The sequence below is a fragment of the Notolepis coatsorum genome (assembly GCF_963971535.1).
Source record: "Notolepis coatsorum genome assembly, chromosome: 5".
In the NCBI taxonomy this organism is placed as follows: domain Eukaryota; kingdom Metazoa; phylum Chordata; class Actinopteri; order Aulopiformes; family Paralepididae; genus Notolepis; species Notolepis coatsorum.
Genome location: NC_140169.1, coordinates 121,756,337 through 121,775,579, shown reverse-complemented (window position 1 = coordinate 121,775,579; position 19,243 = coordinate 121,756,337). Strand labels below are relative to the sequence as shown.

Sequence of the window (19,243 nt, the reverse complement as noted above, 5' to 3'; positions counted from 1 at the left end):
CAGTAGTCCTTACAAGCACAATTGGCAGTGTTTGCGAGTGAGAAGCCGGTATGGTATGAGTCCTGGTTGTTGCAACAGCGACTCCTACTGGTCGGTCGAGGGCTCCTGTTCAGTAGGGAGGGGATCTGGGGTAGATGGCGCGAACCTCCGTTCCACGTTACGCTCTGTGAAGCTCCTAGCTGTCTGGTGAAAAGAAGCGCCTGGCGACTCCACTTGTATCGGAGGAGGTATGTGGCAGTCGACACCCTCCCCAGACTGATGGTAGGGTAGAACAACGACTAAAAGGGAGCAAATCTTTTTTTTTAAATGACTCTACCAACAACATCCTTTGCGAATAGGAAATAGAGATAGGAGTCCAAAATTCTGAACTTACCCTTTTAAATGTATTTTTGTTTCCATTCTTCTCACCTGCCATCATACATGTTTCTGTGTTCTTCATCTCTGTTCTGTCATCATTCTCTCTCCTGCTGTTCCTGCCGTCATCCCTCTATCCATCCACCCCTCTCTCCCTGCTCTGTCCTGTGTGTGTGTGCTGGTTAGGGCCAGAGGGTCTTGGGCCAGACAGGAGAGGATGTCGATATAACGTCACCTCGGAGCTCATGATGGAGCCGTCCCCTGGCCCTCCCCCTGCTCTCCCTCTGGGTCGGTACCTCTTCCACCCCGCCTCTTCCTCTTCCTCTTTCCCCCCACCATGCACCTTTTCTGACCAATCATACAACAGATGATTTCACAGATTTGTGGGCTACATTTAATTTGACTGGTTAAAGTGATGGTTTTTGCCTTTTTGTGTGTGTTTGCTTTTTGTACATGCGGACCCTGATAATCAGCCATAGTCATCTTCCAACAAGAGGAATCTGTAGTTACCACCAGCGCTCAGGCTTTTTCTTTTTCCTGACTCTTGTTACTGATAATTGCAAACAGGCAAATGTGACACGGAACACTGAAACAATCTGGCTTGCATCGCTGCGGTTTTTAAGTGTCGGAAGAAGAAATGCATCACTACTGATAACCAATCATATGCTTGCTAAAAAAATTATGTTTTGCTCAAGTGAAACATCACTTCAAGTTTTAATACATATGAGACAACTAGCAGGGTTGAACCAGAAGGAATAAGGATAAACAAGTTGTGTAATCTGAATGTTTTGGTGCAAATGGTACATGTCAGGGTAGGACATTGTTTTATTTTGTTTGCCCCCTAACTGTTTTGTGGTGGTGGTGGGGGGGGATTTACATGACAGTTGAGACAGAACACTTGTCATGTATATAATGAAAACAATCTCTGACTTTAATGTGAATAACACTAAACAATACGAGGAGAGACCAGCTATATTGTTCTCCATGCACTATCCTTCATTTCAGGAGCATGTTTTGCACCCAGAATCCCACATTTTGGGGTATTTTATGAACTTTCAGGGAGTCCCCATTAATTTCCTACCTTGGTACAGTATGTGTGAACGCAAAAGCACACTGATGCACACCTCCTGTTCGAGCCCCGCTCTCCACATTGCTTTCAGTTTAGCTGGTCGTCCACAGTAATACACATTGGCCGTATTACGGGGAGGGAAACTGAAGGGTGAGGATTGGGCGTTGTGGACAGCGACTCCTACAGGTTGGTTGGTGCGCCTGCGCAGTAGAATCAAGAAGCGACGGGGGCGGGGCCCCTCCAAAGCCCAGACCCCCGACGCTGAAAGATCGAGCTGCGCAGGTGAAAAGATGCGATGGCTGTTACCTCGAGTATCGGAGGGGACTTGTGCTATGTATGACTTAGTCCACATTGCAGCCGGCTTGTGGGAGGCAAGAAACAACGTTCAAAGACAGGGGAGGGTTGAATTGGACGATATGAAAAAAATTGGGATGGGAGAAAAATAGAAAATGGGATAAAAAAAAGTGGATAAAAAAAAATGAATGCTTCATCTGCCTCACCAAGCATCAATAGCAATGCTTCATATGCGAAAATGGGAAGTAGGGAGGGGATACATGCTTGTAACATTTAAAAGAACACGGCAACTTTTTGGGAAATGAGCTTATTTGCCATCTACCCTGGAGTTAGACAAGCAGATACATACCCCTTTCTTCTGTGCATACATTAGGCTTAGGGAACAGCTGTAGCGTGTAGCTTAGCGTCATTCACTGGAAGTAGGCGTGCCAGTGTAGCCTAGTTTCCAAGTCACCCGCAATACACTCAAACGTTCCTGTAAACATATTGTGACCTGTGTATTTACCACGTGGAAACAATTTTAAATAAAATCAACATTTTCGTTTTCTAAGCAGATAATATACTCGAACAAATTTGCCGAACCACTGCTGCCTGGGCGCAGTGATTTCATCACCTCAAAAGCCCTGTTTTTGGAAAAACTGGGCTTTTGAGGTGATTAAATCACTGCGCCCAGGCAGCAGTGGTTCGGCAAAAAAAATTCAGAGTATATATCTGCTTAGAAAACAAATTTAAAAAAAAAATTACGTGGTAAATACACAGGTCACAACATGTTTACAGGAACGTTTTGGAGTTGTATTCGAGTGTATTTTGTGACTGTTGGGAACTAGGCTACACTGGCACATCTACTTCCAGTGAATGACGCTAAGCTAGGCTAACCGTGCGGCTGTTCCCTAAGCCTAATGCATGCACAGAGAAGAAAAGGGTATGTAATCTGCTTGTCTAACTCCAGGGTAGATGGCAAATAAGCTAATTTCCCAAATAGTTGGTGTGTTCCTTTAACATTCATTTTGGAAAATTTTTTTTTTATGATAAATAAATAAAAAAAAATTCATGATTACGCACCTTTCTAAAAGTTCTGTGGATGTATTCTTGTTTTCTAATGAATACTCTGAATAAATATAATCTAGCGCCTTTTAAGATTGTTTTAAAGCTATTTACACAGACATGCTAGTGTAATATGTCTAGATTAGTCTTCAGTGAAAAGCAAGCTGGTAAATGTAAACTAGTAATGTAAACTCTAAAACCGATATAAGCCTTTTTCGTGTATTGTCTAAACAAGCCTTTCAGACGACTTAATCTTGTCAAACATACTTTATGCTGCACACACGCTGTCCTTCAGATAAAATCAGTTGGCCGGACATTTTATTGAAGTACACAACAGTGCATTTCTCCAAAAAACTCCAGGGGAGACTATGCTGAAGAAATGGGACAGTGTGTATGTTTGCAGGCCAGTATCTGTATGTGTGCAGGACGCCTGAATATTTTCCACAACAAAGTTCGTTTTTCCGCGTCTCTGATTGGCCAGGTCATGTGACATGTACGCCCAATCGTGGGACCGCAAGTTTTTGGATGGTTAAGCTTAGGTGCTCTTTCGAAGTTGGTTAAGGTTAGAGTTTGTCTTAGAGCAGGGCGATAGAACGCCTGCCCTGATTCCAAACTCTAACCTTAACCAACTGCGAAAGAGTCGCCTAAGCTTAACCAGTGATAAACTAGGCATTAGGTAGTTTGCAGGCTGTTCGACCCGGAAATAGGCGCAGAACTTGCCGTCCCACGATTGGCGCACATGTCACATGACCTGGCCAATCAGAGGGCAAAACTCGAACGCGGAAACACAAGTTTGTTGTGGAAAGTATAGACGCATGCAGGACAGTGTGTATGTTTGCAGGCCAGTATGTGTGTGTGCAGGACAGTGTCTATGTGTGCAGGACAGTGTATGTTTGCAGGCCAGTATGTGTGTGTGCAGGACAGTGTGTATGTATGTGTGCAGGACAGTGTATATGTGTGCAGGACAGTGTGTATGTGTGCAGGACAGTGTATGTATGTGTGCAGGACAGTGTGTATGTGTGCAGGACAGTGTGTATGTGTGCAGGACAGTGTGTATGTGTGCAGGACAGTGTGTATGTGTGCAGGACAGTGTGTATGTGTGCAGGACAGTGTGTATGTATGTGTGCAGGACAGTGTATGTGTGCAGGACAGTGTGTATGTGTGCAGGACAGTGTATGTGTGCAGGACAGTGTGTATGTATGTGTGCAGGACAGTGTGTATGTATGTGTGCAGGACAGTGTGTATGTATGTGTGCAGGACGGTGTGTATGTATGCAGGACAGTGTGTATGTATGTGTGCAGGACGGTGTGTATGTATGTGTGCAGGACAGTGTGTATGTATGTGTGCAGGACGGTGTGTATGTATGTGTGCAGGACAGTGTGTATGTATGTGTGCAGGACAGTGTGTATGTATGTGTGCAGGACAGTGTGTATGTATGTGTGCAGGACAGTGTGTATGTGTGCAGGACAGTGTGTATGTATGTGTGCAGGACGGTGTGTATGTATGCAGGACAGTGTGTATGTATGTGTGCAGGACAGTGTGTATGTATGTGTGCAGGACGGTGTGTATGTATGTGTGCAGGACGGTGTGTATGTATGTGTGCAGGACAGTGTGTATGTGTGCAGGACAGTGTGTATGTATGTGTGCAGGACGGTGTGTATGTGTGCAGGACAGTGTGTATGTATGTGTGCAGGACAGTGTGTATGTATGTGTGCAGGACAGTGTGTATGTATGTGTGCAGGACAGTGTGTGTGTGTGCAGGACAGTGTGTATGTGTGCATGACAGTGTGTATGTGTGCAGGACGCGTCTATGCTTTTACCAACGTGTTCGTGTTTCTGTGTTCCCGTTTTGCGCTCTGATTGGCCACTGACCTACGCTAGTACGCCCCCCTCGCTATGAGCGTAGCAGGACGCTGAAATGCAAATGCGTATCACAGTACTGCCTCCAGGAACAGCTGTTTCCGCGTGACTTTATGTGCGCTAAAGTTCTGGTAAGTTTAAAGTGCTTAGAAATGCCGGTAAATGCCGGTTCATTCATGCTTTGAGGCACGCTTCCTGACAGGATTTTATAATAAGAATTCATGACAGCTTGTATAGCTCAACTGGTTAGTCCCCTGCCTGTGGACCATATGGTCCCCGGTTTGAATCTCTTGGATACTTATTTTTTTTCTGTAACGTTAATTAATTTATCCACTCTGGTTGATAAGATAAGATATTCCTTTATTGATCCCCTTGGGGTAATTCAGGCATCATAGCAGCATGGGGGGGGGGGGGGTACACAGGTAGTGAAAACAACACAAGCAGTGTAAACAAATAAGTCAATAGAATTGACTATCTAACCAACTGAAATATACAGTATTCACAGTATCACAGTATTCACATAAGGTGCAGTATGCATAAGGTGGTGTTATTGTCCTTTTTGGGACACCAGAGTGGATAGATTATTTAACGTTACGGGGGGAAAAAAAGTAAGCAAGAGATTGTAACCGGGGACCATATGGTCCACAGGCAGAGAACTAACAGTTGAGCTATACAAGCTGTCATGAATTGTTACTGACTAATCCATCATTTACACTTTTCAAGTGCCAATTGCGGTCGTCGTCCATTATTTGGCATTAATAAATCGGATATCATGCGTGTGTGCTTTTGTGTGTGCGCTCTCGCGCTGACTCGTTAAGCCTTTCTCTACGCATATTCATTTCTGGAGCATTTCTTTATCCACTCTGGCGTGATGGTGTATTGTACTCGCAAATCGCTTCCTGTTGAATGAATCGGTTGAGTGCAGCGCCGACTCTCTACTTACGAGGGGGGTGTACTAGCATAGGTCAGTGGCCAATCAGAGCGCAAAACGGGAACCTGGAAACACGAACGCGTTGGTAAAAGCATAGACGCGTGCAGGACAGTATGTGTGAAGGTGGCACTGGTGTGAAGGTTTCACATTGAAAATAACAGTTGACGCCAGTCTTGACGCGTGTCATTGACTTTGTGTATTACTCTCATGTCCATATACTTTGCGTCCAGTGTATTGACTCTCCCTCTCTCCCTCTCTCCCCCTACCAGAGCTGAGAGATAAGCAAGAGGAAGACGAGGGCACACAGTGGAGCTGCACAGCATGCACCTTCCTCAACCACCCTGCCCTCAACCGCTGTGAACAGTGCGACTACCCACGTCACTTCTGAGCCACTGACGCCAAGACACACAACCCCTTTCTCTGCCCTTTTCCACCACAAAGAACCAACGAACGACTATATTGGAAAATACTCTTCTTTCCTTTTTTTCTAGTTGTATGAAAACATGGACGGGGTTAGTAGTTTTTGTGGCCTGTTTTCTTTTTTCTCCTCCCCTCTAAGGTTTGTAGAATGCTGTCCACCGAAGGCCTTGACTGGATAGTGTTTACAGGTTGTGTTTCGTACTAAGCCAGCAGAGTTGGCTGATACCTCACCTTAGAGACGTTGCTTGTGTGGGGTCATCACCCCCCCCTTCCCTCCTCTTCCCCTCCCCTTCCTCCTGCTCAACGGGCGACTTTACCCCCTGGGAAGACCTCCTAGGGATACCTCGCTGCTTCCATTCACAGTATTATCAGAGTGGTGTCCTGCAGTGTGATGGCACACACACTCACTCTTTCTCTCTCATACACACACACACACACACACACACAACACCCGCATGCGTGCATACACACATACACACATAGACACGCAGCCAACATGGGTGCCAATGTGCGTTTGCTGATTTACATTTTTTCTTCTGTGGTGGCATGATCAGGAGTGGGAACTTTGGTTGGCCACTGCTCTACATCTGAAGGGAAAACGAACAGACTACTCGTGGACTTTTCTATTTGGTTGTTGTGTCTAGAAGGTGACGAGGGGGAGGAGCCATAGCGGTGTCCGCTGTCCTCCCCTATTGTGTCCCTCATCAGTCTGTCTCTTCAATCTCCAGTCAAAAAAAAAAAAAAAAAAAGGAAACTAAATTGCATGCTTTATGTGTACAGTACATGGAGGTAAGAAATACCCTTGAGCTTTTTACTGTACATAATTTTAGAATGTGCCTTAAATGCCTTCTTCCTCACACTATGAATCACTTGTATTTCCTGTAAGTATAGCTTAATAGACTTTATTAACTTTTTTTTGTCTTTGTTTTGTTTCTCTTCCTTTTCAAAACAAATAAGCACGGTGTCCCTTTTTAAGCTTTTTACTTGATTTCTGTGAGAATTGAAGCATTGTGGAGAGGAACAGAACATTTAGAATGAAACCAATGCAGTCACGAAGCTATGTCTGCCGCCCCCCCTCCCCTTCCCCAGTCTGTTCATCGCTTGTGTAAATGCTGAATATCCCGTGTACGATCTGCCAAAGCAGCAAAGTCAAAACAACAGTTTTTTTGTCTTCTTTTCGGGATGCCAGAGATCTTGGGACTGTCTGAAAGAGAAAAAAAAACTCGAGAAAATAAAAAACAAATCGCAAACTGCCATCTGACAACTGGAATGTAGGTTTAATATTTGGGGACGTCGACACCTCGGCGACAAGTAGAGACACATGGAATCTTACAGTACATTCTGAATCTCAAACGTCGGTTCATACGCACGGGCTGGATGGAAGATTTGAGGAAAATGAATTGTGTCCAAGTGTCCCTGTACAGTTTGTTGGGTTGATAAGCAGCCATTTTCTTTTTCTGAGGGGGTTCAGAATTCAGAATAGTTGCTATGCAGTCGGAAATTGGGGTTTTCACGAGTGTACCAAAAATCAAAGTGAGTATGTTTTTAATGTTTTTTTTTTTAAAGTGTTCCTGTTTCCAATCATGAAATATTTATATAGGTCATGTGCCTTATATCGACCTGGTCAGACATTTTTTTCCCTTTTCTTTAGATCTCCATAGCACCAACAAAAAATAAGAACAGGGCGGTCGCTATATTTCTAGCAAAGTCAAGCACAATGGTAATTGTCCACTTTGTATAATCTCATTTTTATTTGGCTTAATTTGTCCTGTTAAGCTTTTTATTAGTGAGGAATAGGATGGTTCAAAAGTTTACTATTACCGGTAATTTACCATAATTGTGGAATAGTTATTTTGTGAAGTTTTTCACATTTTGTGCCTTACAATTATGTTGACTTACAATACTGCCTTTTAGAATGGTATGTGTATGGATAATCTGTGCTGTCACAAATCAAAATGCCATTTTGAAAACCAAAGCTTAGTATTGTTTAAAAACCAGTTTAAGTAGATTCATTCTTGGTTGTGTCTTAAGCACTTATGCCATACTTTTTTCCCCTTTTCAATCCCAGAGAAACCCAGTTTTCAGCTCGGATCTGCAGCTCAGTGTGAAGTCTTTAATTAAATGGAAAATCAAACACACAAAAAACAAACAAACAACTAATTTGGATATCTAAAGTGTTTTTGATTTTAGCTGGGAAAACTGTCTTTGTAACAGATAAGTTATTTGTAAAAAATAATAAAAAAACTAAAAATCTATTCTAAAATTCTGTCTTATTTTGAAAATTATTTTCTGATTCACGTTCATTGACTCAATCTTAAGAGTTGCTCTTCCCCCACTAGATGGCAGTAAACGATCCACAGCTACATGTACAGTATATAGTAAGTATAATAACAGCACAAGACTCTTGATGAAAGGCTGTTAGTCCCCCCCCCCCCCTCATATTTCATGATGTGCTATAGGATACATCTTATATCTTTATGAGTTGAGCATAATCACAGATTAATGACTTGAATCTGTAATATTAAAATGGATTTTATTTCTTGTATGACAAAAACATGACATCGTTATAGCGTACAAAATACAGGTCAATATAATTTATTTTTATTGTATTTTATTACAGAATAGCTTTCCTCATTTTGAGGCAACATGAGAAAACAACACATGCTGCTTTGATCAACCGAGTCAATGCTACAATAGCATAAGGAGCCAATAGTGCATTGCACTTGTACTAGATCATATCTTATCAATATCTTCAGGGACGGCTCAGTCTGCTACATGTTTAAGCCTTTTTCTCATCAACAGGCTACAATGTTTAACACAAGGAAATGCTAGAATATAATGCATCAAACCCACATAGCATTCATTCAAGCTAGAATATTCTTAGTAGTACTTTGTTCACAGTACAATTACTGTGGGTATAGAATAGAAATACTTTATTCATCCCGAGGGAAATTTGGCTAGGGTACAAAAAAACATTGTTTGGACCGTACTGTTCAAAGGTAGATGATGGCAGTTTTATATATATATATATGTATTGCAAAGATACTACTGAGAATACTGTGGTGTAAGTCTGATTTGAGTCCAACTAGACGTGTCTGAACTAGAAGGAGACTAGGCTGTTTCTGTACCTCTGGATAAGAGGAAGGAGTTCGGACATGTCCATGACATGAGGATATGAACACATCACCTGCTCCACCAGGCTCTGAGGGTAGAGAGTGCTAAGCTGGCTCCTCAGGCTCCTCCTCTGCTCGCTGGAGGGGGTCTTTGCTCCACTCATCAGCTCTCCATCGGAGTGACTGCCCTGGCCCCAGCAGTGGCACTCGGGCAGGCTGTTGCCCACTCTGTAGGGGAGCGGGCGTCGGAAGTACTGCTCATCTGAGAGATGAATGTGGCCGTCGCTATCGTTGTGGATATGAGCCCCGTATGTGCCCCCTGGTAGGGGTGGGGGCCGGGGCCAGGCGTGTTGGGGGCCATACCTGCACTGGTTGCATGAAGAGTTCTCACAGGTTTGAGGACGGTTATGGCCACACGGAGGGGATCTTGGTGGGGCATAGGGTCCTCCTCCAACACTGAGCCTCTGTGTGCTGGTATTGTAGGAGCCGGAGAGGTGGAAGTCCCCACTACCCTGGCTACAGCCAGCGACTCCACTGCTGTAGGCATACGATAGCCTCTCTGTGCTTTTAGACATGTCCTGAATGTGGAATCTGGACATGGAGCTGTCTAGGGAACCAAAGGCCTCGTCACTGTCTGGGCTCGGGCAGAGGCGTAGGCTAGAGTTGGGCAGGAGAGCCGGGCTACCGGTGTCTCTCTGGGAGACCAACTGCTCACTGGGTGAGGTTCTGTGGGGCTGCTCCTCTGTTCTCAAGAGCGGAGGAGTGGAGGAGTATCTGTGTGGAAGAGTAGTGTGTTCCAGATCACGGTAGAGGTTTGGGGCCGAGTAGGGGCGTGAATCCAGGCCGACTCTGTGGCTCAGTGCCGGTGGTGGGACAAACGACTGCTCTCTGTCTACGCCGGGTCTGCTCATTGCCCTCAGCTCGTCCGCCACAGATAGCTGCGATTGGTTGGCGCGCTCTGGGTGGTAGAACTTGCACTTCACTCCGTAAGTACACTTCTTTCCTGGAAGAAATAAATACAGGGTATTTATAGGCTTTCAAAACACAGGCCACAGATGTAATCCTGTATCTCTCTAAGGGACTGTCAACAATGATGTGCGCGTGTCTGAGTGCGCCCCCTCCCTTCTTCAGTAATGTAAACACACTTAGCTAGGCAAACAAATTAGGTCTAGTCTCCAGCCTGTTTCTGTTCCCTAGGTACAGAGCCTTGTGCTACGAAGGCCATTCGTTCTCCATTTACAGGGCTAATCCCAAGCCTGCTCTTATTGTCCTGGGTGTTGATAAAAAGGCTTTTGTTTGTGAGTGGGGGCACTGCAGCCTTGGAGTGGAGCTACTCTGTCTGTGCCAACAACTGACTGATAGGCAGCCAAATGATTCACAACTGACCCAACTGGTGATCATGAACTTCAAATGCCTCTCGACCGGCTCATATTGTATAGGTTACCGTTGAATCCCCCAGGTGGATACGAGGTGTCATGTCAATGGCCTGGCGGTGTGTGTGTGTGGTGTGTGTGTGTGTGTGTGGATGGATGAGAAATGTCAACCAACCGTAAGGACAATGCTGCTGCTTGTTGTCCAGGGCCTGTGACTTTTTCCTCAGGAAATTGTCGATTGTCGGACCGTTTCTTCCGAGAGGATCATCTGGGGGCATGAATCTGGACCAAGGAAGATGCAAAGTAATGTACATAAGTGGTGGTAATAAATTAATAAGCATACACTAATAACTGATGCATAATGCCGCCCACCCTTTTGAAGTGAGTCCTGCTTGGGGTCTTACTTGTCATTGACGAAAGAGTACATCAGCAGCCTCTCTTCTATGAACTTCTTCCACAGGGGTTTCTCCGTCTGAAGGTCCCTGTAGTTGTCGTTGGAGACTATGATGCCGTCGGAGTCGAAGGCCAGTTTGATGATGTAGCGGTCGTCGTAGCACACCACCCGCTTGCCGTTGACACAGCGGGACGGCGTGAACACCAAGATCTTCCTCCGCTCCAGTTCATGGAGAATGTGTTGGTCTGCGCGGAAACGCAAGAGGATTATTGTCACTGCGTCGTCGTTTAAGCCAAAAGGTTTTTTCATTCGATCTTTATTTCAGCTCAAAGGATCATTGAGAGCAAGCTCTCATTTACACTGACGCAGAGAAATACAAAACATAATGAATACAAAAAAGAAAAGAAAACGATATAGAAACAAAGTCAATCAATTAAACTGTTGAAATAATTTAAACTATTTAAACCAATTTTTTTTTATAAAGATTTACAATGTAAACTGACCAATAGATACTAACGAATTGAGTTTTGAGTGCATTGCAAAACATTCCTGTTTTTTGGGGCACAGAATCCAGCAATTGGGTGATGTAGGCCGGGAGTATAATAGCACAAATTGAACTGTTTGACATTTAAAAGGCATAGTCCACAATATTTTCTATTGTTCACTAGATAATGGAATTTGTGCTTATTAATTCCCGCAGAATGTGCCTGCCCATGCCCTACTGTGAGCTCAATAAACCTGCCAAATATGATCTGATGATGAATAACAAACTCCTCATTCCATCAAGTACTGGTACATCATCAAAACATACAGTAAGTGGATTAGACTGATTTAACATAATGGATTAGATTAGTTTGGGCGACATGCCATGGTTTGACTGTTGTGTTCAGCAGTAGTAGTTACATGTTCTGAGGTCTGTGTATATGTGGTGGTGACGAGCTGCAGTGCCACGCCACCTAACCCTGTCAGGTGGTACAACAGGCTATTACCTGTAATGGGAGCCTCTGGCCGTGGCTGCTCTTTCCTCCAGAGGGGAACAAACACAGTGATGTCCCGCGCACCCCTGTCCCAGAACCACTTAACCGCCAGCTGCAGACCGTGACACGAAAACACCCTCTTGTCGCCATGGCTACAAGGGCAGAACCAAAGCAGAGAATTAACTTCCTCCTTCTCCGCTTCTACACAAGTTTACATCTCTCTTCTCCCTTTTTAGAGGAAGTAGGCTGCTTGTGACTCACAGCTCCTACTCCAAATGTGTGTCAACACTTTTTCAGAGCCACAGCATTAATGGCCGTTATTGTGAATTGAAGGCAAGGCAATGTCCCAGGAGATCTTTCTCCCAAAGTGATGATGAACTGGAAAGGCAGGAAGTCTCAGCCATACTAATCTTTTTATTTACTGTGTACAGAGTAGTAGATACACAAGCTCACATGAGTGTGTGTGTTGGGGGGGGGGGATGTTTATAACTAGCTCTGCAATGGGCCTGAGAATTCAATCCCAAGCTCGACCCGATCCGAGTGAGTTGAAGCCTGAGCCACGCTTGCCCCAGATCATAACATACAATACTGAGCCCGAGATGATTATTTATTTAGGTACAGTATTTATTTTTGATTGCTAATTTTGGAGTCAGTCAATTATCAAGACTTTCTCTACTTGATAAAATGTAGCTATTTATGATCACATGTAAAAATGTAGATTAGCCTACTGCAAATACATGGATCGACTCAAGTTTTTTATTATTATTTTTCTTCTGCAGAGCCTTAACCGACCCGACCAAGCATGAACTAGAGCCATACCTGATGGCCTTTTCTCTGGCCCTGTTGGGCTCAAAACTGAGAAGTTGTATCACAACATGGTTTGCTGCAGCAGTTGCAGCGTCCTGTGTGTTACTGTTGGCAGTAGACCATCTACCTCTCATGCCCTGAAACAGACCTTTTCCCCTGATGTTCATGTACGTCACAATATCTGCTCACGTAGGCAAAACCACATGTTACACAATCCAATTGATCTTCACTGTGTACTGAACTGTGACTGAACTCTATGGTGGTGCCTTCCACAGTACCCGTGATCCCTACTTAAAAGACATACTTTGACATTTTGTATTTTGCTTGCTTGTTTGTTCTTCACCAGACACTCCCACGGTTTGAATGAGGATCAATGATAACATTCCATTTAAACTTTCTCCTCCACAATGTGACAAGAGTCCTCAAGACCATGTACAATAATGCTGTATATACCGTATAGATATATTCTCACCTTATATATATCTATCCACACCTGTCTGTACACAATCCTTTTACATATCTGTAGATATCCCTTACCTACTATTTACGCTGCTGGCCAGTATGAGTATTGCCATACTTTCTTTATACCTGTATGGCTGTATCACTGTACATACATTTCATTAGCACTACTCTTTTTAAATATATTTTATACCCAATTTAATAACTTGTACATTGTATATCACTATTAAATGTATATATGTTATACCCAGTTTAATCACCTGTACATTATATCACTATTGAACTTTATTGATACATTTGCACTCTGGTTGGATGCCAAACCTTGTTTGCGTACTTGTGCTGTATAATGACGACACATTTTAATCTAATCTTAAGAGTCTGGTGAAGAACAAGGACCAACTAAACATTCAAAATCTCTAAGTATCCCTTTAAGGACAACAAGCACACTCCCTTCTCTACTCCAGGGATTGGTTGTTCTTCAGCCTTCCAGGCCCCGCCAGGGTGTAGACTGGATGCATTTGCCTACAGGAGGTAGTAAATAGAATGTGGGGTTTCCCTGCACTTAGCCAGCAGGAAGTGGTCGGAGGCTTTGCATACAACGAGCCACAAAGATAACACCTCACTGGCTTCTAGAAGCACCAGGGGGGCATGGAAACGCTGTCAATAAGCAAAAACAATGACATTTCATAAGGGCTTGAAATACAGATAGAATGAATTATCATTGTGCAGCACAGAATGTGTTCAGGGTTAATGCTTTTAGAAGGCAGACCTACGATGATAAGGTGGCCACAAATTGTAACGTGGTGTATGATTTATGTATGTGTATGTTTATTTTAATGTAGTGTAGTGTGACTAATCAAAGGCTGCTTTGTGAGACGACTCAAACCGCAGAGTTAATGCCAAATGTTTTAGAAGGGTTACTGCCTGTAAAATGGCAGCAGTAAAAGCTTTTCTTCATCTCTATCTCTCTCACTCTTATCTTTTACAGAGGACATGTTGGGTTATGAAATTTAACTTATATTTTTTCAAGCCAGAGTTTTGGCTGGATATTATCGTTATGAGTTTTCCATCTATTTATTATTCACAGTATTTGTTCATTGCTAAAACTATAGCAGGTCTTTGGTCATGCAGGGCCAAGATGGTAGGCACTTTCATACACATCTCTGGCCATCTGCTTGTTGCCACAGATTCTTCAATACACCATCGACACAAAGCAATAGATGGGCCAGGCCAGAGCCGTCACTTCCCAATCCTCCTAAGAGGAAGTACGGCGTGATCTAATCAGTGAACCGAAACCAGATATGACACACAATAGAGGCACTGCCGGTAGGCTGTACAAGGTCATTGGATACTAAGGACAAGAGTCAGGTTACATTCAGAAACGCTGAGATTTCCATGTACAGTTGAGTGTTTTTCTTAATGTTTGTCATGACCCCACTACCTGCTGTGATTTGTCACTCTTCATTCTTACAGTGGCACAAAAACAGAATATGTTATAAATAACTTTTAAGAGTTCTCTCACCTCATGGCCACGTTGCTCCCGTCGATGACCACAGGCCTGAAGCCTCCGGCGGGGTCTCTGTCCGGGCCGGGGGCGGTGCTGGGTCGGGGGGAGCCGCAGCCTCGGGGGACCAGCTGTGGGCTGGACATGGAGCCGGCGGGGGCGGTTCTGTTGTTGTTACTGGTGCTGCGACTGTGGCAGGTCTTGATAAGCTCCTCCAGGATGTCGTTGGTCTGGGCGCCGTGGCGCAAGCTCTCCAGCACACGCAGGATGTCACCGTGGGAGTAGCCCAGCTTGAGGAAGCGCTCCACGTTGCCATGCTGGTGGTCCATGCTGGATCAGCAAGGGGGTCTCTCTCTCTCTGGGCTGATTGGGTTATCTCTGGTATATGAGTAGGTGTTCCTCCTCGTCGCTCCTCTCAGAACTGTCTGGTCGGGGGAGATCCTCGCCGCCTCCTTATTCTAGCTCATCACCCGTCGCCACAGCAACCACCTGTTTTGGAATAGTTGACGGTGACAGGTGTCAAAGGGGGCGGAGGCAGAGGCATCGATGTAAACACATCAGACCGTTTGGTTGTGGTGGTTTTTTTCTTGCACAGTGATAGGATCTCCTTTCACTACCACAACCTCATGACTGCGCTCACGAGCGCGTCCCAAAACGCATTCTCACGTCATACCGGTTGAGAAAACCCCCAGACACAGACGAGAGGGCTAACATAATTTTGCATCTGATGTCACTGAGGTCAGTTACCATAACAAAGTTTAAACGTAAATGGAATAAATGCAGATGCCCCCCCGCAACCTCTGTTAACCGAAACATAAACGTTACATTGCATTTGTATTGCAAATACTGAGGCCCTCCTCATCTCAGAGCTGTCCCGTGGAGCAGTCTGAAAAGTCCCCAACATTCATTCACTCCCAAAGCAAGTTCATAGTGATGGAATTATCAACCCACCCTTTGAGTCATGCTGACTCGACACTATATGGAATAAGGTAACCTGTTGCTATTCCCCCGAAATAGCAACATGCCTATCCACCTTGTGAGCTTGAAAATGAATCATTCTTTAATGATGACAGTAAGCTGGTTTTCATGGGGAGGCGTGTCCTCCTTTTGTTTTATTTTTATCATTTGAAATGCCTTAACGTGTCACTGAAAAACAAACCCCATCCTTTCATACCAGACATGTATTCCATTGTTAACCATTGTTAAAACTTGTGTTTTCAGACATTTAAAGTGGCCAGCGATGATGGATGATAGTTGTACTTTGATCTGTTGACTTGACAGCTCACGTAGGCCATGAGGAAACAAGTAGCAGGGCATGAGAAACCTGGCCGCGTCTCACGTGCCGTCAAAGGCTCCAGTGATCAAGCCACTTATCTAAATGTCAAGCCAGAAATTGAATTACTACAGGGAATTGCATTGCAGTCCGATTCATTCAAGGCAGTGTTTCTTAAACTATGGGTCAGGAGCCAAAATTGGGTCGCTGGTGGTTCCCCCACATGACGGCAGTTTATAGTGTGCCCATATTGGGTCCCAGAGTATCACACTGGATTACTCTATGAAGACCCTGAGCTGAAAAGATGTAAGAATCCCCGATTTGAGGTATTTTCCTCTGCACAGGTCTCTTGCTTGCACAGGCTTGCTACAACCTGCACTAAACCACATCCTGCTCTGCTGAACTTCTTGAACACAGACAGTGTTTTTGCAGCTCCTCTACAAAAGAGCCACAGATCCATCGATCCAGAAGACAATAACTGTCACAGTGCAAGTAAATTATGAGAAATGTCAGTTGTGATAACTATTCACTCGAAATAGCACAGCAATCTAGAGCAGGACAGGCTGTAGGCTGCAGGCAGGCAGGCAGGCAGGCAGGCAGGCAGGCAGGCAGGCAGGCAGGCAGGCAGGCTGACAGACAGACCGACAACACAGAAACAAAAAGAGTGTGAATATTAGACTGGTTCTGTTGTAGTTTTCTGTTCTCTCTATACTTACACTTTCAGTGAGGGAGTTGTTGGGAGCATCAACCTGCCCTGGCGAACGCCTCTTGCTTTGTGAGTTACAGAGTAATGACAGATCAGCCCGGTGCAGAAGCTCCTCTTATTTAGTCATAGGAGGAAGTAACTGCTTACTGCCAAGAAGACTTTGCTCAAACCAGCAAGGAAGAGAAAGCTTTGTTAAACACTAGTACTTCCTCATCTGTTCCACTGCAGGGGTCACTTGTATGGAAGCCCAGAGGGTTTCTTCCACACCTTATCTCTCTGTCCTGTTCTTCCTGTCTTCTTATGGTCTGTCATTACAATGTTGCACCTTGGTTCTATAGCCTTGCTTTCACAAAGCTGAATTGTGCTACAAAGAACTGTGTTGGGGAAAAAGTGGGATGTCCATTCGTTCAGTTACAGCAATGACTGGCAGAGGCTATGCTAATGAATGTTTTTTATATCCAGATATAATACAGTAACTGAAGCAGTGTCTGCTACACCCACCACGCCATCATTAGACAGGGTGCAGGGTGTAGCGTGCAGGGTTCTTCCAGACACAATCTAATCATATGCAGTAGAATTCCAAGCATGCCGTCAGGTGTCTTTAAAATAAACAAATAAAATGTGCCGCTGAGAATTAAAAACAGCTGGACTTTGCAACATTGGAGGTAATGCAGCACTGCACTTTAAAAAGAGCCAATCTGTGATTCAAACGTAAACAAACGGGTCGCTCCACTAGACAAATGCTATGAGGTTGTTTATCTTGGTAATATTGGACAAATCTTATTTTCCATCTACAAATTATACTCAACGAGTCAAGCTGTAGTCGGGAACAATTGACACTTTGATTGTTTCACATGATGGAATTTGTGCTACATGCATAGTACATGATAATCCTTAAGAGGAAGTGAGATGGGGCGGCTACGTGCTGCAGTGGGCAAGGCGCTCACCTCGAATGCTGGAGACGCTGGGTTCGATCCCAGCGCTCCACACTGCTTTCAGTTTAGCTGGTCGTCCGTACTAATACACATTGGCAGTATTAGGGGGTGGGAAACTGATGGGTGGGGATCGGGCGTTGTGGACAGCGACTCCTACAGGTCGGTTGGTAGTAGAATCAGGAAGCGATGGAAGCGCCCCTCCAAAGCGCTGACCCCTGACGCTGAAAGATCGCGCCGCACAGGTGAAAAGATGCGACGGCTGCTACCTCGGGTATCGGAGGGGACTCGTGCTATGTATGGCTTCGTCCACATTGCAGCCGGCTTGTGGGAGGCAAGAAACAGCGTTCGAGACAGGGGAGGGTTGAATTGGACGATACGAAATTGGGATGGGAGAAAAATAGAAATGGGAGAAAAAGTGAAAAAAAAAAAAGGGAAGTGAGATGGAAAATAGATACGGGTAACACTACTCTTATTTATACACATAATACTGTGTTCATGGCAACGGCATATGGTTAGGATGCCAATTTGACAGTAAACACAAAGGACTGGGGTGTCCAACCAATTAAGGTACTTGCATATATACCTAGCCTATATACCTAGTACTGTTCTTCAGTACTCATTTATACACCTAGCCTGTCTTCAGTACTCATTTATACACCTAGCATACTGTCTTCAGTACTCATTTATACACCTAGCCTACTGTCTTCAGTACTCATTTATACACCTAGCATACTGTCTTCAGTACTCATTTATACACCTAGCCTACTGTCTTCAGTACTCATTTATACACCTAGCCTGTCTTCAGTACTCATTTATACACCTAGCATACTGTCTTCAGTACTCATTTATACACCTAGCCTACTGTCTTCAGTACTCATTTATACACCTAGCATACTGTCTTCAGTACTCATTTATACACCTAGCCTACTGTCTTCAGTACTCATTTATACACCTAGCCTGTCTTCAGTACTCATTTATACAACTAGCATACTGTCTTCAGTACTCATTTATACACCTAGCATACTGTCTTCAGTACTCATTTATACACCTAGCCTGTCTTCAGTACTCATTTATACACCTAGCCTACTGTCTTCAGTACTCATTTATACACCTAGCATACTGTCTTCAGTACTCATTTATACACCTAGCCTACTGTCTTCAGTACTCATTTATACACCTAGCCTGTCTTCAGTACTCATTTATACACCTAGCCTACTGTCTTCAGTACTCATTTATACACCTAGCCTACTGTCTTCAGTACTCATTTATACACCTAGCCTAGTGTCTTCAGTACTCATTTATACACCTAGCCTACAGTCTTCAGTACTCATTTATACACCTAGCCTACTGTCTTCAGTACTCATTTATACACCTAGCCTACTGTCTTCAGTACTCATTTATACACCTATCCTACTGTCTTCAGTACTCATTTATACACCTATCCTACTGTCTTCAGTACTCATTTATACACCTATCCTACTGTCTTCAGTACTCATTTATACACCTAGCATACTGTCTTCAGTACTCATTTATACACCTAGCCTACTGTCTTCAGTACTCGTTTATACACCTAGCCTACTGTCTTCAGTACTCATTTATACACCTAGCCTACTGTCTTCAGTACTCATTTATACACCTAGCCTACTGTCTTCAGTACTCTCATTTATACACCTAGCCTACTGTCTTCAGTACTCGTTTATACACCTAGCCTACTATCTTCAGTACTCATT

General features: G+C 44.1%; 2 protein-coding genes across 12 annotated transcripts in view; one reads left to right on the top strand and one right to left on the bottom strand.

Moving 5' to 3' along the window:
* Nucleotides 1-8,235, top strand: part of tab2 (TGF-beta activated kinase 1 (MAP3K7) binding protein 2) — a 106,491-nt gene extending 98,256 nt beyond the window's left edge. For 5 of the 11 annotated variants that reach the window (XM_084313733.1, XM_084313732.1, XM_084313731.1 and 2 more), the window contains one exon: nt 5,822-8,235. Coding sequence is in view for 7 of the 11 variants with exons in the window: in XM_084313731.1 (XP_084169857.1) it covers nt 5,822-5,940 (119 nt within the window). In the remaining 4 variants the exon portion in view is untranslated. Of the gene's footprint in view, nt 1-540; nt 643-5,821 lie in introns of those variants that run through there. The other 6 variants (XM_084313727.1, XM_084313728.1, XM_084313724.1 and 3 more) reach the window with 4 other exon arrangements.
* Nucleotides 8,236-8,602: 367 nt separating this feature from the next.
* On the bottom strand, nt 8,603-16,659 carry LOC311227886 (putative ribonuclease ZC3H12D). Its single transcript, XM_084313735.1, has 6 exons — nt 16,589-16,659; nt 14,618-15,088; nt 11,842-11,981; nt 10,863-11,097; nt 10,634-10,740; nt 8,603-10,088 (listed from the first exon to the last, which is right to left on the bottom strand). Exons 2-6 carry the CDS (start codon nt 14,926-14,928, stop codon nt 9,073-9,075), a joined length of 1,809 nt encoding a protein of 602 aa, XP_084169861.1. The 5' UTR covers nt 14,929-15,088; nt 16,589-16,659; the 3' UTR covers nt 8,603-9,072.
* Between the last annotated feature and the right edge of the window lie 2,584 nt (nt 16,660-19,243).

Bases quoted from the DNA above. Each gene is read 5' to 3' on its own strand.
- LOC311227886 (XM_084313735.1), bottom strand. From the start codon at position 14,928: ATGGACCACCAGCATGGCAACGTGGAGCGCTTCCTCAAGCTGGGCTAC. The intron at 11,982-14,617 runs GTGAGAGAACTC...CTGCCCTTGTAG, and splicing joins GGGAGCAACGTGGCCATGAG to CCATGGCGACAAGAGGGTGT. The intron at 10,741-10,862 runs GTAAGACCCCAA...TCCTTGGTCCAG, and splicing joins TACTCTTTCGTCAATGACAA to ATTCATGCCCCCAGATGATC.